The following is a 24,814-nucleotide window of genomic DNA, read 5'->3' on the forward strand; positions in this document are numbered from 1 at the left end:
CCGGTGATGTTTCTACCGCACAGGAAAATTTTTTTGCCATGATGATACAGTATTGATATGAAGTGTTGATATAATGTATTTTTATTGATGTAAATCTTTAAATAAGCAGAAGTATTACTAGTCATGCTCCATTAGTTCAAAACCACAATTTCCCCCTTAACTGCCCAGCTTTGTCAGCAATCATTACTGGATATCCTTTTTGTTCCCTTTGCCTTTTCTGCCAATACATCTCAGTACTGGAATACCTATTAGCAACCTCAGATTTCCAAATCCCATGTGATAGCACAAGCCAGCAGCTTGCACTTTTCTATGTGCAAGCTCCTCAGGTGGTCTCGAAGCTGATCTTTTCTTACAGTGGGAGACACTTTTTTCCCCCAGTCCCTGCCTTGAGTTCCATCCACTTGATAGGTGTGGGAAGAGATTTGTCAATGACGACTGAGGCAGAGATATGGCTAAGCATCTCAGCCTCCTCGTGGTCTGTTTTTATCAGTTTGTCTGCTGTGTTCTTCAGGACACATACAGGGGTTTTTAAACCTTCTTCTTCAGTCTGACTTACCTGTAGAAGCCGTTTTTGCTCTTCCTTGCATTCTTAATAGGGTTCAGCTCCAGCCATGCCTTGACTGACCTGACCCTACCCCAACACAACCAGCCAACATCCCTATACTCTTCCCAGAACATCTGTCCCTCATCCCACTGCTGCACATTTCTTTCTTACCCCTAAGACCAGCAACTCTTCCCTCAGCCATGCTGGTCTGTTCTCTTCTTTTTCTTATTTCCTGCACATGGGTTCAAGAGGTCATGACAGTATGGAAAGCATCCCTAAAGATCTGCCAGGTCTGTTCTGCTCCCTTGTCCCTCAGGGCACTTTCCCCGAGGGGCCCCACTGACTAAATCCTTCAAGAGCTGGAAGTTTGCTTTCCTAAAATTCATGGTCCTGACTTTACTCTTTGCCTGATTCATATCCCTCAGGACTGTGAACTTGATCAGTGAATGATCCTGGCAGCCCAGCCTGCCACCAATCTTGATGTGTTTGATTAGCTCACATGTCTTGATGACCAACAAGTCCAGAAAAACATTTCTTCTGGTAAGGAGGGTTGGACTAAGGGCTTAATCCTTCCTAAAGGACACCTCCAGTGCACTTCTTGGGAGAACTCAGCAGTGTGTTCAGGCATTCTAAGACAGGACACTGTCTCCCCCTCTCACAGGGTTAAAGCCATAATAAACTATCTGTTTGTGAACTGCCTCAGACACCTGAAGCCTCAAACTGGAATGACCCAAACCGGAGAAGTTTAACAACAAAAGATGATGGTCCCTAGTGATCTCAGTAAGAGAGACACACCAGCTCTCTTTTACAACACAGAATAGTGGAAGAGATCAGCACAGTACATCCTACAGTACATTCTACACAGTACATTCTACATCCCTTTAGAAGTGGAGAACATTTAGTCAAGTAACTTCACATAGGAATCCAGCCATACACAGAATTCCAAACAGATCCTGGTACCAGGAAAGGAAGAGTTTCCCTGTTCCACTCAGTCAAGACATTACTGGACTTTCACACAGTAAATCAGTTTTATTCATAATTTTTAGAGTTCCAATAAAAGAAGCTTGCATGCAGACTTCTTGCTTGTGGGTGGCTTTCTCACCATTGGGAAGGGGAAACGGCCTGCAGGTTCCTTGGTTAAAATGAGATTAATCTAACCCACCACCAATGTATTTGTGGAGCAGAACACAGCACAGCAGAGGCCTGTGTCTTCCCAGATTTACTGGATTATGGATCACTTCATCCCAGATGTTCTTCAGTCTTCTGGTCAGCATCACTACAGCATTCCCTCCCCAGGACTTACCTTTTCATCTGGCCCTTGTGGAAGCAGTGCTGCTGTAGTCCTCTTCATTTCATGATACCAAAGCTTCTCCCTGGCAGCAGTTTATGCTCAGCAAATACACGCCCCCAGACACTCCCTAGAAATACTTCCCAAGGGCAATACTTCCTGGATTTATGCCATTTGTTTCCAGAATTCCTACATCTGAAGTGTTACAAACACCTCTTAGTTGCCATCTGTGGGTTCAGCTGTCAGATTTGAGAAGGTCACTCCCCTACATCACCTCTTTACACAGGCAGAGCACGCATAGGGCCTCTGTTAAGGTAGGGTCCAGTTTCCCCTGGCCTGGCTATTACTGGGCTCTATCAGAGCCAGAAAGTCAGTGCTCAAAAAAAAAAAAAAAAAAAATAGAGGCCTGATAGCTGTTCCATTGTCCTCCCAATTTTCCTGAATGCTGTTTCAACTGCATCTTGAAACTGGAGAAATGTGCCCACTCACCTACTACCTAGGCAAAGGAAAATGCAAAGACTGTCTCCACACAAGGCATTCAGGCGTTCTCTTTATTTCAGTTTTACACTCAGGGTTATTCAAGTTTATAATGTTAAATTTTATAACTTCAACAAAACACAGCATTCGGTGTGGCTGAATAGAGTGAGGCTCTCTGAATATTACATGCATCACAGACATCATTCAAATAATCAATTATTATATATGGGGTGGCAGTCCCTAAGCAGAAAAGGAAGAATAGTGCTCGAACTCAGTTCAGAGAGTAGCAGGAGAAAGAGCAAAATGGGAATGCAAATGTTCTAACACAGATAGAGAGAATCATGTGGGGACAGCTTTCTACTCACAGCAGGAAGACATGGTATATAGGAACAATAAGAAGACAAACGTTACTTTTGCCATTTCATGTTGATTCTACACTTCATAAAATGCTCTCTGAAGGACTTATGGAGTTTTCATGAAACGTAGCCAAAGGAAATTAACGTGTTTTCAAAACTTTGTACATTTATAGCAAACCAAACACCATTTGGGCTGTTCTATTTCTGTATTTCGATGAGAGAGAACACCAAGCAACGCTTTATAGGGACAAAAAGAATATTTTGCAGTACATTTTACTGCTCTTCTCTGCCCTGGAGAGGATGAGACTCCTGTACTCAGAGGGTCAGAATACTCTTCTTGCCAGCTGAGCTGCAATTGCCTGCATTGCAAAAGTTTGAAGGGAGCAACTTGGCCATTCACTGGGCAGCACTAGTGAAAAATATGCAGCCACACAGCAGCTGTATTGACTGACAGGACAACAAAACACACAGAGACCACACATCTCACACAAAGGGAACCAGAATGCAGGGAAGAAAAAGTACAGACCTCAAACCACATCGTGACACTGTACTCTCAATATATTCGCTTTCCTAACCTGGGAAAGGGGCTTTGTACATTTTTGAACGAGGAGATATGTCTGACAAATTTTGCCTTTGTGGCAGAACATACAAGAAAAGCTCTATTATCTGCCTGGAGAGCAAGAGAGACAGGATCATAACGGGGGTGTTAATCCCATCCTTAAAAAATGTGAGAAAAAACAAAGCTAAAACATACCTCATGTGAGAGGACCTGAATTCATTTTGTATGCTTGCCTATGTATTGTGGAATCGAAGAAAACTTCTATTCTGACTAAGAATTTCCAGGAAGTTACGAAAAAAAATGGCAAATGAAGATATAGTGTTCAGAAACCCTTCCCACATGCTGCAGCCTGGATGCCCTCCTCCCGTGAGCCACGGAGCCCCTGTCCGTGCAGACGCCGTGCTAGTCAAAGGAAAGAGCGTTGAACTGTGGAGCAGAGAGAGTGCCAGCATAGTCCGGTGCCACGTCCTCTGTGCTGACAGGGACACGGGGGAAATCCTGTTCCTGTTCAAGCGGGTCCTGGCCCGCGGCGCAGGGCTGTGGGGGCAGGCTGGGCAGGACGGGCTTGAGGAATTTGAACTCGCTGTCGCCCGAGCCCGTGGTGAGGCTGATCTCGTAGCAATAGGCGCGGGGCAGGGTCCCTGCAGCGGCTGCATCGGCCAGGCCGCTCTGCAAGTTGTCGGCAGCGTAAAGCACATGGGCGGGCTCGAGCTCCTTCCTCTTGCACGCCTGGCGAGCCACAAAGACGGCGGTGGAGACGAGGAAGAGGAGCGAGACGAAGACCAAGGAGATGATTAGATAGGTGGTGAGGGAGTCGCCCTGATGGTCTGGGGGCGGGCTGCCGTGCGGGAGGCGCACGTCGGAGAAGTCCTTGAGCAGGAGCGCGCTCAGAGCTGCGGTGGCTGAGAGCGGGGGCTTGCCGTTGTCTGTGACCAGGACGAGGAGCTTGTGCTTCACGCTGTCCCTCTCGGTCGGCGGCCTCTTGAGACGCACCTCGCCGCTCTGGAGAGCCACGGTGAACAGGCCGGGCTCGGTGGCCCTGAGCAGGTGGTACGAGAGCCAGGAGTTCTGTCCGGAGTCGGCATCGACGGCCACCACTTTGGTGACCAGGTAGCCCGCCTCGGCCGCCACGGGCACGAGCTCGCTGGCCGCCGGGCTGCCGTCCTGGGCTGGGTAGAGCACGAGCGGCGCGTTGTCGTTCTCGTCCAGCACGACAAGGCGGACGGTGACGTTGGCTCTGAGGGGAGGAGAGCCCGCGTCAGAGGCGCTCACCGTGACCTCGGTCTGCCTCAAGCGCTCGTAGTCCAGGGGCCGCAGCACAAACACGTGGCCGCTCTCAGAGTTCACCGACACGCAGGAGCACGGCGGCCGCTCCGCCGCTGCCACCGGCGCCAGGGAATAGGTCACCTTGGCATTGAGCCCCGCGTCGGCATCTGCAGCGCTCACGGCTCCCACCAGCACCGCGGGGACGTTGTTCTCCCGCACATACATGGTGTAGGACGTCTGGTTGAAGACGGGGGCGTTGTCGTTGACGTCCGAGACGGCCACGGTGAAGGTGTGCGTGCTCGAGAGAGGAGGAGAGCCCGCGTCTGCTGCCGTGACCCCGAGCACGTACTGAGCCGTGTGCTCGCGGTCCAGCGCGCTCACTGTCACCAGCTCATAGTAATTCTTGTAGGCTGGCCGCAGGGAGAACACGAGCTCGTGGTCGAGGGCACACGAGATCTCGCCGTTGGCACCAGAGTCGCGGTCCCTGACCGTGAACAGGGCAACCACGGTGCCGGGCACGGCGTTCTCGGCGAGGGGACTGCTGAAGGAGCTGACCGCCAGCTCGGGGGCATTGTCGTTCACATCCACCACCTCCACCAACACTTTGCAGATTGCGGAGAGCCCCCCACCGTCTGTGGCCCTTACACTCAGCTCGTGAGATTCTGCTGCCTCGAAGTCCAGAGGTTTTGAGAGTTTGATTTCACCACTCTTAGAGTCAATTGTGAACGTGTTGTCGCTCTGAATCACCGCTTGGCTGAACTCATAGGTGATGTCTCCATTAAGTCCTATATCCCGATCAGCTGCAACCACAACCAAAACCACAGAACCTTCCGGTGAGTTTTCCAAAACCTGCCCAACGTAGATTTTCTGTGTGAAGACAGGAGCATTGTCATTTACGTCTAGAACAATAATGTTGACTTGGATGGTCCCACTCCTGGGAGGAGAGCCACCGTCCTCAGCGATAACAGTGAAACTCATCTCTGCCTGCTCCTCTCTGTCTAGAGACTTTTCCAAAGTCAACTCCACACTTCTGTCATTGTCACTGAGGCTTCCATAAGAGACAGTGAAATACTCGTTCTCGGGAGAGATGCTGTATGCCTGGACTGTGTTGCTGCCTATATCGCGATCCCGAGCCACCTCCAGAGGAAAACGAGAGCCCGGTTCGCTCAGCTCCGGAATCTTAAAGGTAACTCGTTCCTCAGGGAAGACGGGTGAATGGTCATTGATATCGTGCAGAGCCACCTCGACCCGAAAGAACTGCAGCGGGTCGGAGAGCAGGAGCTCGAAGGGGAGCATGCAGGTGGCGGCCTGGCCGCACAGCTCCTCCCGGTCCAGCCTCCCCGCCACGAGGAGGCGGCCGGAGCCGCGCTCTAAGCGAAAATGCTGCCGGCCGTCCTCCGAGACCAGGCGGGCGCGGCGAGCCGAGAGCTGCGGCGGCGTGAGCCCCGCGTCCTCCGCCAGCTTGCCCACCAGGGAGCCGCTTTCCGCCTCCTCGGCTACGGAGTAGCGGATGGGCTCGGCGCGAGCGTGCGGCAGCGAGAGGAAAGCAGAGAGACAAAGCACTTGCCTTGCGATCGCCATGGCTCGGCGGCGGCGGCGGCGGTGTCGGCCGGGCTCGGTGTGGGGGATGTCCCGGGCGATTGGGCGCGGAAAGCGGCGGAGTGGGGGACGGGCGCCTTCCGTGGCTGGCTGAGATTCCGCCGGCGGCTCGGAACGGGGCCGGCGTGTCCCGGCAGCGGGTGACACGGGGCAGCGCTCGCCGCCGCAGCCGCTGCCACCTCCGCCCGTCTCGGCTCGGATCGGCTCGTCCGAGATGCGCTGAGCAGTGCTGGTCTGGGTTGTGCTGGGCTGGTTTCTGCTGGGCTGGGTTGTGCTGGTCTGGGTTGTGCTGGGCTGGGTTGTGCTGGGCTGGGTTGTGCTGGGCTGGGTTGTGCTGGGCTGGTTTCTGCTGGGCTGGGTTGTGCTGGGCTGGGTTGTGCTCCGGGCTCGGCCTCCTCCGCTGCCGCAGCCGCTCGGCGCCGCCTTGGCCGAGGGCACCACCCAGCGGTGCGCGCTGGGACTGCACCCGCCGCCGCCCGCAGCCCGCGCTGCCGCTCGCCCCGGCCCGCGATTCCAAACTTTCCCACACACCCGGCGCCAAGAGCCCAACGCGATCTCTCCCGGCCCAGCCTAAAGCCGCGGCTCAGCCCAGAGGGACAGAGCATTTTTCCCTCAGTAGGAGAAATCGCACGGCCGTAGTGCGATGCTGACAGCACGGTCATGCCAATGAACACTCTCCCGCCTGCATCCCCACACTCAGGAGCTGCACCCACCCAACATTGCTCCTGTCAAGGGACATAGTGAGAAAGTGACTAGCAAAATTTGGAAAAGTCTTGCCCGGGCATTTGCAGATTCAACACCTCTACAAATAATTCGATGCTCACAAAAGGAGCCAGAGGGTTCTCTTTATTTCGATTCTAGATATTTTACAATTTTTGAACTCGGAGTTGTAACAGTTTGCAATCTTAAACTCCATGAGTTCAGCACAACACAGCGTGAGGAAGTATTTCTGAATATTCCATGCATCACAGACATCATTCAGACAACCTGTTATTTTATACCGGGGAGGTTTCCTTGTCTAGAGGAAGCAGCCAAATAATGCTCGTTACAATTCGGAGGATAGAAGGAGAAAGGGCAAAAATGGGAATGCAGATGCGCTAACACAAACAGAAAACCATCCTCCAGGGACAGCTCTCTAGGCGCAACAAGAAATCACTGAATTCAGAAACAAGAAGGAGGAAATAAAATCGTGTTTTCATGTCCTTCTTAATTCTAACTCCAGAAAATGCATCACTGACGGACATGTAGCATTTCCATGCACACAAGAACAATTAATGAGTTTTAACGACTCTCGACAGTAATAGCCTACCATATAGCCTACCCTAACACATCTACTGCTGCTTCTGTATTTCCAAGACAATCCCAAGGGGATAGAGCACCAAAGCCACACACAAGCCGAAGAAGGATTTGTTGTGCATTTTCCTGTTCCTGTCTGCCAGGAAGGAGATGAGTCCCGAGGACTCATTGGGTCTAAACAGCCTTTGACTCTGCAGAGCTGGAATTGCCGGCATTGCGATGGCTGGATGGGACAAATTCACAGTTTCACTGGGCACAAGTAGTGAAGCATCTGCAGACGCACAAGTGCCATTCAGACATATATACTGCCATAAAAAAAAAGAAAGGAACACAGAACCCACCCATCTCAGACAGGGACATCCAGAACCCCAGAAAGGAAAAGCCGTGTGCTAACTGAACATCGGGACAGATGCTCTATTTGCTTTTACCTATGTGCCTTTCTTTTACGTGCCGTGGAAAAGGCTTTGTATCGTTGCAGCGGATGTGCCATTGATCGAAAACAAATGATTCCAAGGTCTGTTCTGACAGCAAGAGGCAAGAACCAAGCTGGGAGTGCATTACTAAAGGCGATTTGAAGTGGCTGAGATAGAGATAAAATAGACTATTGCGTGAGGGAGAGAACCACGGAAACTTTGTTTCGCTATCGGTGTTTTTGGGGGTGGAAGCGAAATTTTAGCTAAAGAATTTCCAGGAGATTTTCTATGCCAACTGGATACACAGGATTTCTGTGGAGGAACCCTTCCCACATGCTGCAGCCTGGATGCCCTCCTCCCGTGAGCCACGGAGCCCCTGTCCGTGCAGACGCCGTGCTAGTCAAAGGAAAGAGCGTTGAACTGTGGAGCAGAGAGAGTGCCAGCATAGTCCGGTGCCACGTCCTCTGTGCTGACAGGGACACGGGGGAAATCCTGTTCCTGTTCATGCGGGTCCTGGCCCGCGGCGCAGGGCTGTGGGGGCAGGCTGGGCAGGACGGGCTTGAGGAATTTGAACTCGCTGTCGCCCGAGCCCGTGGTGAGGCTGATCTCGTAGCAATAGGCGCGGGGCAGGGTCCCTGCAGCGGCTGCATCGGCCAGGCCGCTCTGCAAGTTGTCGGCAGCGTAAAGCACATGGGCGGGCTCGAGCTCCTTCCTCTTGCACGCCTGGCGAGCCACAAAGACGGCGGTGGAGACGAGGAAGAGGAGCGAGACGAAGACCAAGGAGATGATTAGATAGGTGGTGAGGGAGTCGCCCTGATGGTCTGGGGGCGGGCTGCCGTGCGGGAGGCGCACGTCGGAGAAGTCCTTGAGCAGGAGCGCGCTCAGAGCTGCGGTGGCTGAGAGCGGGGGCTTGCCGTTGTCTGTGACCAGGACGAGGAGCTTGTGCTTCACGCTGTCCCTCTCGGTCGGCGGCCTCTTGAGACGCACCTCGCCGCTCTGGAGAGCCACGGTGAACAGGCCGGGCTCGGTGGCCCTGAGCAGGTGGTACGAGAGCCAGGAGTTCTGTCCGGAGTCGGCATCGACGGCCACCACTTTGGTGACCAGGTAGCCCGCCTCGGCCGCCACGGGCACGAGCTCGCTGGCCGCCGGGCTGCCGTCCTGGGCTGGGTAGAGCACGAGCGGCGCGTTGTCGTTCTCGTCCAGCACGACAAGGCGGACGGTGACGTTGGCTCTGAGGGGAGGAGAGCCCGCGTCAGAGGCGCTCACCGTGACCTCGGTCTGCCTCAAGCGCTCGTAGTCCAGGGGCCGCAGCACAAACACGTGGCCGCTCTCAGAGTTCACCGACACGCAGGAGCACGGCGGCCGCTCCGCCGCTGCCACCGGCGCCAGGGAATAGGTCACCTTGGCATTGAGCCCCGCGTCGGCATCTGCAGCGCTCACGGCTCCCACCAGCACCGCGGGGACGTTGTTCTCCCGCACATACATGGTGTAGGACGTCTGGTTGAAGACGGGGGCGTTGTCGTTGACGTCCGAGACGGCCACGGTGAAGGTGTGCGTGCTCGAGAGAGGAGGCGAGCCCGCGTCTGCTGCCGTGACCCTGAGCACGTACTGAGCCGTGTGCTCGCGGTCCAGCGCGCTCACTGTCACCAGCTCATAGTAATTCTTGTAGGCTGGCCGCAGGGAGAACACGAGCTCGTGGTCGAGGGCACACGAGATCTCGCCGTTGGCACCAGAGTCGCGGTCCCTGACCGTGAACAGGGCAACCACGGTGCCGGGCACGGCGTTCTCGGCGAGGGGACTGCTGAAGGAGCTGACCGCCAGCTCGGGGGCATTGTCGTTCACATCCACCACCTCCACCAACACTTTGCAGATTGCGGAGAGACCCCCACCGTCTGTGGCCCTTACACTCAGCTCGTGAGATTCTGCTGCCTCGAAGTCCAGAGGTTTTGTGAGTTTAATTTCACCAGATTTGGGGTCAATCTCAAATGCTGTGTCGCTCTGCCCCACTGTATCACTGAGTTCATAGGAAATGTCCCCATTAACACCAGCATCTGGATCGGTTGCCACAACAGTCAGAACCACAGAACCTTCTGGCGTGTTCTCCAGGACCTTTCCAATATACACCTCCTGTGTGAAGGTGGGAGCATTGTCATTCACATCTAAAATGACAATTTGCACCTCGGTGGTGCCACTTCTGGGAGGAGTGCCCCCATCTTCAGCGATTACAGTTAAACTCATCTCTGCCTGCTCCTCCCTATCCAGCGGCTTTTCCAAGACCAGTTCAAGATATTTGTCATCCGCATTCCGACTACCATAGGAGACAGTGAAAGACTCGTTCTCCGGTGATATGCTGTACGCCTGGACAGTGTTGCTGCCAATATCGCGATCGCGAGCCACCTCCAGCGGAAAACGAGAGCCCGGCTCGCTCGTTTCGGGGATCCTAAAACTGACACGATCCTTCCTAAAAACTGGCGAATGGTCATTGATATCGTGCAGAGCCACCTCGACCCGAAAGAACTGCAGCGGGTCGGAGAGCAGGAGCTCGAAGGGGAGCATGCAGGTGGCGGCCTGGCCGCACAGCTCCTCCCGGTCCAGCCTCCCCGCCACGAGGAGGCGGCCGGAGCCGCGCTCTAAGCGAAAATGCTGCCGGCCGTCCTCCGAGACCAGGCGGGCGCGGCGAGCCGAGAGCTGCGGCGGCGTGAGCCCCGCGTCCTCCGCCAGCTTGCCCACCAGGGAGCCGCTTTCCGCCTCCTCGGCTACGGAGTAGCGGATGGGCTCGGCGCGAGCGTGCGGCAGCGAGAGGAAAGCAGAGAGACAAAGCACTTGCCTTGCGATCGCCATGGCTCGGCGGCGGCGGCGGCGGTGTCGGCCGGGCTCGGTGTGGGGGATGTCCCGGGCGATTGGGCGCGGAAAGCGGCGGAGTGGGGGACGGGCGCCTTCCGTGGCTGGCTGAGATTCCGCCGGCGGCTCGGAACGGGGCCGGCGTGTCCCGGCAGCGGGTGACACGGGGCAGCGCTCGCCGCCGCAGCCGCTGCCACCTCCGCCCGGCTCGGCTCGGCTCGGCTCGTCCAAGATGCGCTGAGCTGTGCTGGGCTGGTTTCTGCTGGGCTGGGTTGTGCTGGGCTGGGTTGTGCTGGGCTGGGTTGTGCTGGGCTGGGTTGTGCTGGGCTGGTTTCTGCTGGGCTGGGTTGTGCTGGGCTGGGTTCTGCTCCGGGCTCGGCCTCCTCCGCTGCCGCAGCCGCTCGGCGCCGCCTTGGCCGAGGGCACCACCCAGCGGTGCGCGCTGGGACTGCACCCGCCGCCGCCCGCAGCCCGCGCTGCCGCTCGCCCCGGCCCGCGATTCCAAACCTTCCCACACACCCGGCGCCAAGAACCCAACCCGATCTCTCCCGGCCCAGCCTAAAGCCGCGGCTCAGCCCAGAGGGACAGAGCATTTTTCCCTCAGTAGGAGAAATCGCACGGCCGTAGTGCGATGCTGACAGCACGGTCATGCCAATGAACACTCTCCCGCCTGCATCCCCACACTCAGGAGCTGCACCCACCCAACATTGCTCCTGTCAAGGGACATAGTGAGAAAGTGACTAGCAAAATTTGGAAAAGTCTTGCCCGGGCATTTGCAGATTCAACACCTCTACAAATAATTCGATGCTCACAAAAGGAGTCAGAGGGTTCTCTTTATTTCGATTCTAGATATTTTACAATTTTTGAACTCGGAGTCGTAACAGTTTGCAATCTTAAACTCCATGAGTTCAGCACAACACAGCGTGAGGAAGTATTTCTGAATATTCCATGCATCACAGACATCATTCAGACAACCTGTTATTTTATACCGGGGAGGTTTCCTTGTCTAGAGGAAGCAGCCAAATAATGCTCGTTACAATTCGGAGGATAGAAGGAGAAAGGGCAAAAATGGGAATGCAGATGCGCTAACACAAACAGAAAACCATCCTCCAGGGACAGCTCTCTAGGCGCAACAAGAGATCACTGAATTCAGAAACAAGAAGGAGGAAATAAAATCGTGTTTTCATGTCCTTCTTAATTCTAACTCCAGAAAATGCATCACTGACGGACATGTAGCATTTCCATGCACACAAGAACAATTAATGAGTTTTAACGACTCTCGACAGTAATAGCCTACCATATAGCCTACCCTAACACATCTACTGCTGCTTCTGTATTTCCAAGACAATCCCAAGGGGATAGAGCACCAAAGCCACACACAAGCCGAAGAAGGATTTGTTGTGCATTTTCCTGTTCCTGTCTGCCAGGAAGGAGATGAGTCCCGAGGACTCATTGGGTCTAAACAGCCTTTGACTCTGCAGAGCTGGAATTGCCGGCATTGCGATGGCTGGATGGGACAAATTCACAGTTTCACTGGGCACAAGTAGTGAAGCATCTGCAGACGCACAAGTGCCATTCAGACATATATACTGCCATAAAAAAAAAAGAAAGGAACACAGAACCCGCCCATCTCAGACAGGGACATCCAGAACCCCAGAAAGGAAAAGCCGTGTGCTAACTGAACATCGGGACAGATGCTCTATTTGCTTTTACCTATGTGCCTTTCTTTTACGTGCCGTGGAAAAGGCTTTGTATCGTTGCAGCGGATGTGCCATTGATCGAAAACAAATGATTCCAAGGTCTGTTCTGACAGCAAGAGGCAAGAACCAAGCTGGGAGTGCATTACTAAAGGCGATTTGAAGTGGCTGAGATAGAGATAAAATAGACTATTGCGTGAGGGAGAGAACCACGGAAACTTTGTTTCGCTATCGGTGTTTTTGGGGGTGGAAGCGAAATTTTAGCTAAAGAATTTCCAGGAGATTTTCTATGCCAACTGGATACACAGGATTTCTGTGGAGGAACCCTTCCCACATGCTGCAGCCTGGATGCCCTCCTCCCGTGAGCCACGGAGCCCCTGTCCGTGCAGACGCCGTGCTAGTCAAAGGAAAGAGCGTTGAACTGTGGAGCAGAGAGAGTGCCAGCATAGTCCGGTGCCACGTCCTCTGTGCTGACAGGGACACGGGGGAAATCCTGTTCCTGTTCATGCGGGTCCTGGCCCGCGGCGCAGGGCTGTGGGGGCAGGCTGGGCAGGACGGGCTTGAGGAATTTGAACTCGCTGTCGCCCGAGCCCGTGGTGAGGCTGATCTCGTAGCAATAGGCGCGGGGCAGGGTCCCTGCAGCGGCTGCATCGGCCAGGCCGCTCTGCAAGTTGTCGGCAGCGTAAAGCACATGGGCGGGCTCGAGCTCCTTCCTCTTGCACGCCTGGCGAGCCACAAAGACGGCGGTGGAGACGAGGAAGAGGAGCGAGACGAAGACCAAGGAGATGATTAGATAGGTGGTGAGGGAGTCGCCCTGATGGTCTGGGGGCGGGCTGCCGTGCGGGAGGCGCACGTCGGAGAAGTCCTTGAGCAGGAGCGCGCTCAGAGCTGCGGTGGCTGAGAGCGGGGGCTTGCCGTTGTCTGTGACCAGGACGAGGAGCTTGTGCTTCACGCTGTCCCTCTCGGTCGGCGGCCTCTTGAGACGCACCTCGCCGCTCTGGAGAGCCACGGTGAACAGGCCGGGCTCGGTGGCCCTGAGCAGGTGGTACGAGAGCCAGGAGTTCTGTCCGGAGTCGGCATCGACGGCCACCACTTTGGTGACCAGGTAGCCCGCCTCGGCCGCCACGGGCACGAGCTCGCTGGCCGCCGGGCTGCCGTCCTGGGCTGGGTAGAGCACGAGCGGCGCGTTGTCGTTCTCGTCCAGCACGACAAGGCGGACGGTGACGTTGGCTCTGAGGGGAGGAGAGCCCGCGTCAGAGGCGCTCACCGTGACCTCGGTCTGCCTCAAGCGCTCGTAGTCCAGGGGCCGCAGCACAAACACGTGGCCGCTCTCAGAGTTCACCGACACGCAGGAGCACGGCGGCCGCTCCGCCGCTGCCACCGGCGCCAGGGAATAGGTCACCTTGGCATTGAGCCCCGCGTCGGCATCTGCAGCGCTCACGGCTCCCACCAGCACCGCGGGGACGTTGTTCTCCCGCACATACATGGTGTAGGACGTCTGGTTGAAGACGGGGGCGTTGTCGTTGACGTCCGAGACGGCCACGGTGAAGGTGTGCGTGCTCGAGAGAGGAGGCGAGCCCGCGTCTGCTGCCGTGACCCCGAGCACGTACTGAGCCGTGTGCTCGCGGTCCAGCGCGCTCACTGTCACCAGCTCATAGTAATTCTTGTAGGCTGGCCGCAGGGAGAACACGAGCTCGTGGTCGAGGGCACACGAGATCTCGCCGTTGGCACCAGAGTCGCGGTCCCTGACCGTGAACAGGGCAACCACGGTGCCGGGCACGGCGTTCTCGGCGAGGGGACTGCTGAAGGAGCTGACCGCCAGCTCGGGGGCATTGTCGTTCACATCCACCACCTCCACCAACACTTTGCAGATTGCGGAGAGACCCCCACCGTCTGTGGCCCTTACACTCAGCTCGTGAGATTCTGCTGCCTCGAAGTCCAGAGGTTTTGTGAGTTTAATTTCACCAGATTTGGGGTCAATCTCAAATGCTGTGTCGCTCTGCCCCACTGTATCACTGAGTTCATAGGAAATGTCCCCATTAACACCAGAATCTGGATCGTTTGCCACAACAGTCAGAACCACAGAACCTTCTGGCGTGTTCTCCAGGACCTTTCCAATATACACCTGCTGTGTGAAGGTGGGAGCATTGTCATTTGCATCTATAATAACAATTTTCACCTCGGTGGTGCCACTTCTGGGAGGAGTGCCCCCATCTTCAGCGATTACAGTTAAACTCATCTCTGCCTGCTCCTCCCTATCCAGCGGCTTTTCCAAGACCAGTTCAAGATATTTGTCATCCGCATTCCGACTACCATAGGAGACAGTGAAAGACTCGTTCTCCGGTGATATGCTGTACGCCTGGACAGTGTTGCTGCCAATATCGCGATCGCGAGCCACCTCCAGCGGAAAACGAGAGCCCGGCTCGCTCGTTTCGGGGATCCTAAAACTGACACGATCCTTCCTAAAAACTGGCGAATGGTCATTGATATCGTGCAGAGCCACCTCGACCCGAAAGAACTGCAGCGGGTCGGAGAGCAGGAGCTCGAAGGGGAGCATGCAGGTGGCGGCCTGGCCGCACAGCTCCTCCCGGTCCAGCCTCCCCGCCACGAGGAGGCGGCCGGAGCCGCGCTCTAAGCGAAAATGCTGCCGGCCGTCCTCCGAGACCAGGCGGGCGCGGCGAGCCGAGAGCTGCGGCGGCGTGAGCCCCGCGTCCTCCGCCAGCTTGCCCACCAGGGAGCCGCTTTCCGCCTCCTCGGCTACGGAGTAGCGGATGGGCTCGGCGCGAGCGTGCGGCAGCGAGAGGAAAGCAGAGAGACAAAGCACTTGCCTTGCGATCGCCATGGCTCGGCGGCGGCGGCGGCGGTGTCGGCCGGGCTCGGTGTGGGGGATGTCCCGGGCGATTGGGCGCGGAAAGCGGCGGAGTGGGGGACGGGCGCCTTCCGTGGCTGGCTGAGATTCCGCCGGCGGCTCGGAACGGGGCCGGCGTGTCCCGGCAGCGGGTGACACGGGGCAGCGCTCGCCGCCGCAGCCGCTGCCACCTCCGCCCGGCTCGGCTCGGCTCGGCTCGGCTCGGCTCGTCCGAGATGCGCTGAGCTGTGCTGGGCTGGTTTCTGCTGGGCTGGGTTGTGCTGGGCTGGGTTGTGCTGGGCTGGGTTGTGCTGGGCTGGTTTCTGCTGGGCTGAGTTGTGCTGGGCTGGGTTGTGCTGGGCTGGTTTCTGCTGGGCTGGGTTGTGCTGGGCTGGTTTGTGCTGGTCTGGGTTGTGCTGGTCTGGGTTGTGCTGGGCTGGGTTGTGCTGGGCTGGGTTGTGCTGGGCTGGGTTGTGCTGGGCTGGGTTGTGCTGGGCTGGGTTCTGCTCCGGGCTCGGCCTCCTCCGCTGCCGCAGCCGCTCGGCGCCGCCTTGGCCGAGGGCACCACCCAGCGGTGCGCGCTGGGACTGCACCCGCCGCCGCCCGCAGCCCGCGCTGCCGCTCGCCCCGGCCCGCGGAGCCGCGCACACATTCTGGGGCTCCTGTGGCAGGACGCGCTCATGTCCTTCGGGATGATAGGCGGAAGACACGATCGGGGGTGGCCATGGGGAAGTCGTGGAGCCTCACTATCACCTTTATCTGCTTCTCGTCCCGCCTCGTCCCTCTGAGACCCGACCCCGCGCTCTCGTCTTCTATAGGCAATTCTGTGCTCTTGGAGAGACCCAGAGGCAAAAGCGGCAGATTGTATTTTCCAGGGCATCATGAGGCAGAGGCTGCACTCGGAGGGACTGAAGTGCCTTCCCCCGTAGGAGAAACCGGCCTGGATCCTATACAGGGAGTGTAGGCGTGTAACAGTAGGGAACGGCACTACAACTACTGTGGAATCTCAGGGTGAGGACGGATTCGCATCCCAGCGCGGCTCAGGGATGGCGGCACACTTCTGCTGGCCAGTCTTTCAGCTAAAAGAGAGGAGCGGCTATGCTCCCCTCTTGGGCTTCCCTGACGCAGGCAGGCTGCGAGAGGCGTAGCGGCTCCTCGCCCTTGTCCAGCCCCGCCTCAGCATTGATATGAGGGCTTGGCAGGATGGGCCTCAGGAACTGGAATTCGCTCGTCCCCGAGCCGCTGGTCAGACACATTTCGTAGCGGTAAGCTGGCGACAGAGTGCCAGTGCTGCCCACAGCCAAGCCTTTGCTGGCAAAATCTCCATCGGCGTAGCAGATGGGAGAGGGAGGAGGAAGTTCTGCCCGGACCCGAGCTTTGCAGAATGTGCTAGCCGTCAAGACGAGGACGGACAAGAGAAAAAGGGACGAGACGCAGCACAGGGAGGCGATGAGGTAAGTCGTGAGCATTTCCTCCTCGGCCTCCTGCGGCTGCTGTCCGCTTGCAGGATCGTGGCCAAGCTGTTGGAAGGCATCGGAGAAATCGTCCACCAGTGCCACGGCGAGGGTGGCAGTGGCAGAGCGCGGCGGCTGCCCGCGGTCCCGCACCAGCACGATGAGCTTCTGCCGGGCCGCGTCCCTCTCTGTCACGGCCCGCGCCGTGCGCACCTCGCCGCTGTGCGGCCCCACGCGGAACAGCCCCGGCTCCGTGGCCTTGGCCAGCTCGTACGACAGCCACGCGTTCTGCCCCGCGTCCGCGTCCACCGCCACCACCTTGGCCACCAGGTAGCCGGAGGGTGCCCAGCGCGGCACCAGCTCTCCGGCCGCGCTGCTGTCGGGGGCCGGGTGCAGCAGCACGGGCGCGTTATCGTTCTCGTCCCGCACCACCACGCGTAGCACGGCCTGGGCGCTGAGCGGCGGGGAGCCGCCATCGGCTGCGCTCACTGTCACCTCGAAGGCAGGAACCTTCTCATAGTCCAGCGGGCGCAAACTCCGGACGGTCCCACTCTCCGCGTCCACTGACACGAATGATGCCGCGGCGAGGGTTCCTGTCGGTGGCGGCACTAGAGCGTATCTCACTCGGGCGTTTTCTCCTGCGTCAGGGTCCGTGGCACTGAGGCGGCCCAGGCTTTTTCCCGCGGGCTCGTTTTCGCTCATCACCATGGTGTAAATAGCCTGCGTGAAGCTGGGTGCATTGTCGTTCACATCCAAGAGCCGCAAGAACAGGATTTTGGACGCCGACAGGGCGGGAGAGCCCTCGTCGCGAGCTCGCACCGTCACGTTGTATTCCTCCACCTGCTCCCGGTCCAGCGTCTCTGATGTCACCAGCGCGTACGCGTCGGCTGCCAGCACCGTGATCCTGAAGGGCTGCTCTCCTGTCAGCTCGCAAGTCGTCCTGCCGTTGTCCCCCGAGTCCCGGTCCCGCACGTTGAAGAGGGCCACCACAGTGTTCGGCGGGGCGGCTTCGGAGAGGGTGCTGGTGAGAGAGGTGATGATCACCTCGGGGGCATTATCGTTCACGTCCTTCACATGCACCTCCACCTTGCAATGCGTGGACAGGCCCCCTCCATCTGTCGCTTGGACGTCTATCTCATAGGTCTTTTTTTCTTCATAATCCAAAAGCTTTTTGAGTCGAATCTGACCTGTCTCTGGGTTTATTTTAAACGTTTGGAGATTTTCCTCTGAATTTCGAAATATGGAATACACTATTTCCCCATTCGTTCCTGCGTCCAAATCGCTAGCAGACACTACCACCACTATGGTGTCCTGGGAGCTATTTTCCTTTACAGAGACTTTATACAGAGTCTGGGTAAATACCGGGATGTTGTCGTTTATATCCAGGACTACCACGCGGATTAAAGCTGTGCCAGACCGCGGTGGAGTCCCGCCATCCACAGCCGTGATGCTGAAAACAACTTCTGCCTGCTGCTCCCGGTCCAGGGCTCGATCCAACACCAGCTCCGCGTACCTCCCGCCGTCATTCCGCCGCTGGGTGTACACATGGAAATACTCGTTTGAGCTGATACTATAATGCTGAAGACTATTGTTCCCCACGTCTGGATCGTGAGCGCTTTCCAACAAAAACCTAGTCCCCAGAACTGCAGATTCCGGCATCTTTAAAATTATCTCTTTATTTAGGAACACTGGAGCGTGATCATTTATGTCAGTGAGTTTTACCTCAGCTCGGAAGGACTGCAGTGGGTTTTCCAGCAGCACCTCGAAACGCACCAAGCACGGCTCGCTCTGTCCACACATCTCCTCCCGGTCCATTTGCTCTCTCACCACCAAATCCCCGGTGTGCTGGTTCAGCTGTAAATACTGCTTTTCTCCTTCAGGAACGACTCGAGCCTGACGAGACAATAATTCCTCACCGCTTAGCCCCAAATCCTTAGCGATGTTCGCCACGAAAGAGCCTCTCTCCGCCTCTTCGGGCACGGAGTACCGAGCGGTTTCTGCTCTCATCCCCGAGACGCAGAGGACAAAGATCAGAGCCACCGCTCTCCCCAGGAGCGGTTCCTCGCTCTTCCTCAGCTTCATTCCCTTCCAGAGACCCGATCTCCTCTCCTGTAAGCCGGATGGAGCTGCCGACACAGCCTGCCGACCCCCGAACGGAGCCGGCCGGGATGGTGCAGCCCCGCCCGCCCGAATCGCGGGGTGGCGGAGCTGGGAGCTGCGCGGAGCTTCCGCGGTCAGCAGCGGCACCAGGCGGCCGATCTGCAGAAGGATTCGAGGATTTCCCAGCGCAAAGCTCGGAAAGCAGAGATTAACCGCTCGATTTCTCTCTCCCGAGGTCAAAGCACTGAGATTTAACCGTCCATGCGACCGTATTCAAAGTGTGGTCACCGGCTGAATGAGCAATGCCTTCTACTTCAAAACGGAATTTATTTAAAGCTGGGTTGTTCCTTTTGTTTTGGCTCCCCCTCCCTTCCCCCCCCCCCCCCCCCCCCCCACTGTGAACGCTTTGAAGAAATTATTTTCCAGATGTTCAACTGAAACACCTGTGTACTGTCCCAGGGGCCCAGCCACCAGGTGAGGTGATCTTTGAACCACGGCAGCTATCGCCAGAGTCTTTCTCGGAATGGAACGAGATTGTCCACGCAGTTCACGGCCTCTCCTGCTGGGGTACTTTGGGAATGGGCTGGAGGTCAGAATCTCAGACCTCAGCTCCACCCAGATAAAACCCTCTGCCTTGCTCCGTCTTCTGAGACCTCTCTATTTCCCAGGTCGTTCTGATTTCCCCTGCATAAATTCCACTCCGGATGCACGGATTTATTCCCGAAATCTGCTCTTGGGTTGCCTGTTTCCTCGGCGGTGACTGTGGCAAGTGAACTCCAGACAGCCGAGGGAGTTGCAAGTAGATTTTATTGTTTTCTGTCATCACTCATTTGATTCTTCAAAATGGTTCAAGGACAGGTTTATCACATTAATTTATAGATTAATACTAACGGATGAAAGAAAAACAGAAAGCGTCTTGACACCCTATATTCTACAGTGTCCTAAGTTGTGACTGGTTTCGTCTATTTTACTGAAAAACCCACACAATACTTATAATTATCTTATTTATTTTTTTTAATCGCGAAATGATAGTTTCGACTTTATGGGGGGAAAAAAAAGAGAAAGGAAGAAGGACTACATTGCTCAAAGCCCACTCATTACAATTAGGAGAACCTGTAAAATCCTGGTCAAATATGTCAAGTGTGGCAATGCCAGCAGTTCAAAATGTAAACATCTTCTGCATATTTTGTAAGAAATTCCTTTGCAAGCACCACTTAATTTTGCATAATATCTGTTTCACCTAGTGTTGAATACACGGAAGAAAATTAACATATTATTACAAAGCTTTCTCCATGAAAAGAAACAAACAAAGCACGAAAGGAAACCCCTCCAGAGAACGCGGTGTAACAAGAAGTCAAAGATCTGCTGCCAGTTTTCGGTATTTCTCGAAGTATGTAGAAGCGGTAGCACTCTCACGATTATACATTATTATGTAACAAACATGCAGGACGGTTCTCCTCCTCCATCGACATCACAATTACAAAATACCTACATGAATAAAACACTGCTTAAGGGAAAAGTACTCTCACAGGGAAGGCTTCATCTCCCTGGTACATTTTAGGTAGATGTTTGGTTTCTTTGTTCTCTTTTCTCTGTGAGGACAGACAAACTTGTCTTTCTCTTCACTCACTGATGGGCGAGCCAAGGGTTTTGGTCGGAACTGACATTTAGCTCCAGCTCCCTGTTTGCAGGGCAAACTGCATCTGCAGCTCTAGGCCCCACATCTTCAGAGAGGGGAGCACTGCCCTGTAAAGAACAGAGAGAGCGGTTGTCATTTGGTGTGGAAGGAAAGCAGGGGTCACCGAGAAGCTTGGAGGATGTCTTACACCACTGCTGGTGTCACACCACTCCTCTCTACCGAGAGCAAAAGACAAGGCAAGACTTGGTGGGGTCTCTAACCTGAGTGGAGAACCCCTGAAGTCAGAAACTGTCCTCCAAAAAGGTATTATATGAGTCTGAATAGAACTCTTATGAGTTTGGAGTAATTAAAAATGGTAAGAGTCCCAAGCAAAAACCACTTTCTCACAAACTGTGAATGTGGTTTAAAGTTGATGTATCAAGAAGGGTCCCTTCCTTCCCTGAGGCTACTGTGATCCTGAAAACCCGCAGTAAATTGAGTCCAAGTCATCAGTGGTTATAAAAAAAGAAAATATTAACTGACCCTGATGGTATTTCTATTTCTTCAACCTCAACTATGTTCATCATCCAGTCTACTGTGAAGTGTTAGATGGACCCTTGGAAACTCTCCATGGAGTCCCCGCAGAATCCCATACTAAGAGGTGACTGACTCTGATAACCACAATTTTCTGGCCAACACTATACATGCAAGTCACAAAAAACATGAGGGGATTTAACAGCAGAGGTTCGCAGCTCCGTAGCCTCCAGCAGTTTGTGGGACAGCTTGAGTTCAGCGCTGCCACCTGATGAATGGCACATGGCAGCACCGAGCACCAGCTCCCAACAGCAGGGCAGGGGACATCGTTGGTGACATCCCTTTGCACAGTTGTCCCCGCAGTCCCATCTGACGCTGGACAGGCCACTACACTCCCACACTGACACCTCCGGGAGGACGTGACCCTAGGAATGGTGTCATTCCTGCTCCAGGTCACTATGAGCTATACACAGTGCGTGGGCAGGACCCACTATGGGGACACATCTCTACCTGTATTTTCACCTTCTCATGGACCAACTCCTCCCCTTGGAAGCGACGTCAAAGACTTGATCTAACACGAATACTCAGCGTAGATACGGGTGCAGGTCCCCAGAGTGCTGGTAAGTGCCCCATCCCTGGAAATATCCACGGTCAGGTTGGATGGGGCTCTGAGCAACCTCATCTAGTTGAAGGTATCCGTGCTCATTGCATGAGGGCTTGTACTTAAAGCATTTTAAAGGTCCATTGCAACCCAAAATGTTCTATCCTCCTATGATGCAGAGAGGCGTGGTGAGTGGAGCAGGTTAGTGGAGCAGCTAAGCCCTGCTGGACCCTCCTGTGAGCCCTGACCAGCGGCTCTGAGACCGTCCCTATCATCTCCTCCCACTCCTCCCCTAGAAATTCTGCAGCTTCCATAGTCCTTGCTGCCCGGACGTGCCACACCTCTCCCCTGCTCGCCCCATCGCCTCAGCCCAGCCAGTCCCTCACCTGTGCAGTCCAGCCGCCTTCGCCCCCGAGGGTGGCCGCGTCCTGCGAGCACACCGAGCTCCGCTGTTCGCCCGGGCCGGGGGGCAGCCCGGCGGGGAAGCAGGGGAAGAGGGGTCTGAGGAATCGGAACTCGCTGTTGACGGTGCCGGCGGCGAAGCAGACATCGTACACGTAGCTGCGGGGCAGGGAGCCCGCGTTGCTCTCCGTGGCACTCGTCGGGAACGTGGGCAAAGTTTCCGTCTGGCTCAGCCTGGCCCGCCGCACCTTCACTAGCACGGCGGCCACCGCGGTGGCGAGGAACAGCGCCGACACGCAGACGAGGGAGGCGATGAGGTAAAGAGTGAGCGGCCCGTCGGGCTCGGGGGCCGGCACCTCCTCGCTCACCCGTAAATGGGCTTCGGAGAAGCCATCCACCAGTGCCACGGCGAGGGTGGCAGTGGCAGAGCGCGGCGGCTGCCCGCGGTCCCGCACCAGCACGATGAGCTTCTGCCGGGCCGCGTCCCTCTCTGTCACGGCCCGCGCCGTGCGCACCTCGCCGCTGTGCGGCCCCACGCGGAACAGCCCCGGCTCCGTGGCCTTGGCCAGCTCGTACGACAGCCACGCGTTCTGCCCCGCGTCCGCGTCCACCGCCACCACCTTGGCCACCAGGTAGCCGGAGGGTGCCCAGCGCGGCACCAGCTCTCCGGCCGCGCTGCTGTCGGGGGCCGGGTGCAGCAGCACGGGCGCGTTATCGTTCTCGTCCCGCACCACCACGCGTAGCACGGCCTGGGCGCTGAGCGGCGGGGAGCCGCCATCGGCTGCGCTCACTGTCACCTCGAAGGCAGGAACCTTCTCATAGTCCAGCGGACGGAGGATATAAACATCCCCGTTTTCAGCGTTGACTGATATCTCTGGCTGCTCTTTGCCCTCCTGCCGCACCAGTGCGTATCTCACTCGGGCGTTTTCTCCTGCGTCGGCGTCCGTGGCCTTCAGGCTGCCGATCCGGAGCATGGGGATGTTGTTCTCCGTGACGGACATAATGTAAAGCTCCTGTGTGAACTCTGGGGGGTTGTCGTTCACATCCGATATTTGCACGAAGATTCTTTCCTGAGAACTCAGCCGCTTCGTGCCCCAGTCCGTGGCTGTGATGGTGATGTTGTACTCCGCCGTCCTCTCCCTGTCCAGAGCAGCGCTTGTTCTCAGTTCGTAGTAATTATCAAAGGTGGGGGTGAGACTGAACGGCAGGTCCCCGTCGATGGAGCACTCCGTCCTGCCGTTGTCCCCCGAGTCCCGGTCTCGCACACTGAACAGAGCCACCACGGTGCGCGGCGGGGCGTCCTCGGGAATGGAGGCGGTGAGGGAGGTGAGCGCTATCTCCGGGGCGTTGTCATTCACGTCCAGGATCTCCACCTGCACTTTGCAATGCGCAGAAAGCCCCGCGCCGTCTGTAGCTTTCACCACTATCTTGTGAGATTTTGCTTCCTCAAAATCCAGCTTGCCCGCGACTCGTATTTCACCCGTGGTCGGGTTCAGCTGGAAGAGCTGCCGGGACCGCTCCGATGTCTGGGTAAATGTATAACGCACTTCCCCGTTGGACCCTTCATCGGGATCCGCGGCAGCGACTCTGGCCACCAGCTGCTCCAGGGGGCTGTTCTCAGCCAGGCGCACTTCGTAGGTTTCCCTTTCGAAGACCGGGATGTTGTCATTGGCATCCAGTACCACGATGCGGATCTGAGCCGTGCCCGACCTGGGTGGTGAGCCCCCGTCGGTGGCAGTCAGAAGCAAATTCAGCTCTCCCTGCTCTTCACGATCGAGCTGGCGCTGTAGGACAAGTTCCTGGTATTTTACTCCATCTTTTGCTGTTCCGATAGCGAGGGAGAAATGAGGATTGGGCCCAAGGCTGTAGTTCTGCAAACCATTAATGCCCACGTCTTTGTCCAGGGCGCTCTCCAGAGGGAAACGGGACCCAGGAGATGCTGTTTCAAGAATCTCTAAAACCATCTCCTTCTCCGGGAACACGGGCGAGTTGTCATTTACGTCACGAACTTCCACCTCCCCTCGGATAAGCTGCAATGGATTCTCAAAGAATATCTTAAAGAATAGCGTGCAGGTATCGCTCTGCGGACAGATTTCCTCTCTGTCCAGCGATTCCTTTGCCGTCAGGACACCGGTGTTTTGATTGAGTCGGAAAAGCTGCTCGTTCCCCTCGGACACAACGCGGGCCTTGCGAGCTGCAAGCTGGCTCAGAGGAACCCCCAGGTCCTTTGCAATATTGGCGACAAAGGAATCCCTCTCCATTTCCTCCGGCAGAGAGTAGCGGAGGGTTTCAGCCCCGTTCTGACACACGCAAATACACAGAATAAACAGGATCACTTGCCTCTTTTTGTCTCCGCTCCGTCTCCCACACGCCATCACTCTCCAAAAGAGCCTTCCACCGTACTCGGCGACTCCCAGAATTTTTTAGTAGAGTCAGAAGCAGAGCGATATTGTCCAGCAATCCTGGGCTGAAGGAATCTGGAAGCCCCCGAGTGCTCCGACTCCTCTGCGAGCGCCTCAGCTCCCACGGCTTTTTTGTCTCCCTGTGTCTGCAAACCCGGGGCGGACCGAGGACAGCGCCGGTCCGCAGCCGACATCCCCACCCAGCGTCGGAAGGGAGAATATTTCCTCTCAATCGGGGCAGCGCTGCTGGCTCGGGGTTTGCTGCTTGGATCCTCACTCTTTGTGCCAAAGAGAAGAAAAAAGGTGCGATGTAAATGCTCTCCTCTCTCGGTGTTAGCGTGGAAACACATAATCACAGGATGATTATATGCAGGTGCTTTTATTGAGGAGCTCTGGGAGCCGGGGTACAAACCCAAATCTGACTCCAACATGGATTGGAGATGAACGTGTTTTTATACTCCTTTTCGTTATATAACTATATATTAATTATTAAACACATATTGTTCCATTGTATACATT

General features: G+C 56.0%; 4 protein-coding genes across 4 annotated transcripts; all 4 read right to left on the bottom strand.

Annotated features, from left to right (window-relative positions):
• Positions 1-3,626: 3,626 nt before the first annotated feature.
• Positions 3,627-6,077, bottom strand: LOC134049527 (protocadherin beta-15-like). The gene has a single exon (XM_062502032.1). The coding sequence runs from the start codon at positions 6,069-6,071 to the stop codon at positions 3,627-3,629; it is 2,445 nt and encodes an 814-aa protein (XP_062358016.1). The 5' UTR covers positions 6,072-6,077.
• A 2,117-nt stretch (positions 6,078-8,194) lies between these two features.
• On the bottom strand, positions 8,195-10,645 carry LOC134049528 (protocadherin beta-15-like). Its single transcript, XM_062502033.1, has one exon. It carries the CDS (start codon positions 10,637-10,639, stop codon positions 8,195-8,197), a length of 2,445 nt encoding a protein of 814 aa, XP_062358017.1. The 5' UTR covers positions 10,640-10,645.
• A 2,088-nt stretch (positions 10,646-12,733) lies between these two features.
• On the bottom strand, positions 12,734-18,720 carry LOC134049803 (uncharacterized). The gene is made up of 3 exons (XM_062502477.1): positions 16,309-18,720; positions 15,699-15,846; positions 12,734-15,447 (listed from the first exon to the last, which is right to left on the bottom strand). The coding sequence occupies exons 1-3, from the start codon at positions 18,718-18,720 to the stop codon at positions 12,734-12,736; spliced, it is 5,274 nt and encodes a 1,757-aa protein (XP_062358461.1).
• Positions 18,721-20,364: 1,644 nt separating this feature from the next.
• On the bottom strand, positions 20,365-24,307 carry LOC134049604 (protocadherin beta-16-like). The gene is made up of 2 exons (XM_062502155.1): positions 21,878-24,307; positions 20,365-20,484 (listed from the first exon to the last, which is right to left on the bottom strand). Exons 1-2 carry the CDS (start codon positions 24,266-24,268, stop codon positions 20,365-20,367), a joined length of 2,511 nt encoding a protein of 836 aa, XP_062358139.1. The 5' UTR covers positions 24,269-24,307.
• Positions 24,308-24,814: the final 507 nt, after the last annotated feature.

Source organism: Cinclus cinclus, chromosome 14 (assembly GCF_963662255.1).
Source record: "Cinclus cinclus chromosome 14, bCinCin1.1, whole genome shotgun sequence".
Lineage (NCBI taxonomy): Eukaryota > Metazoa > Chordata > Aves > Passeriformes > Cinclidae > Cinclus > Cinclus cinclus.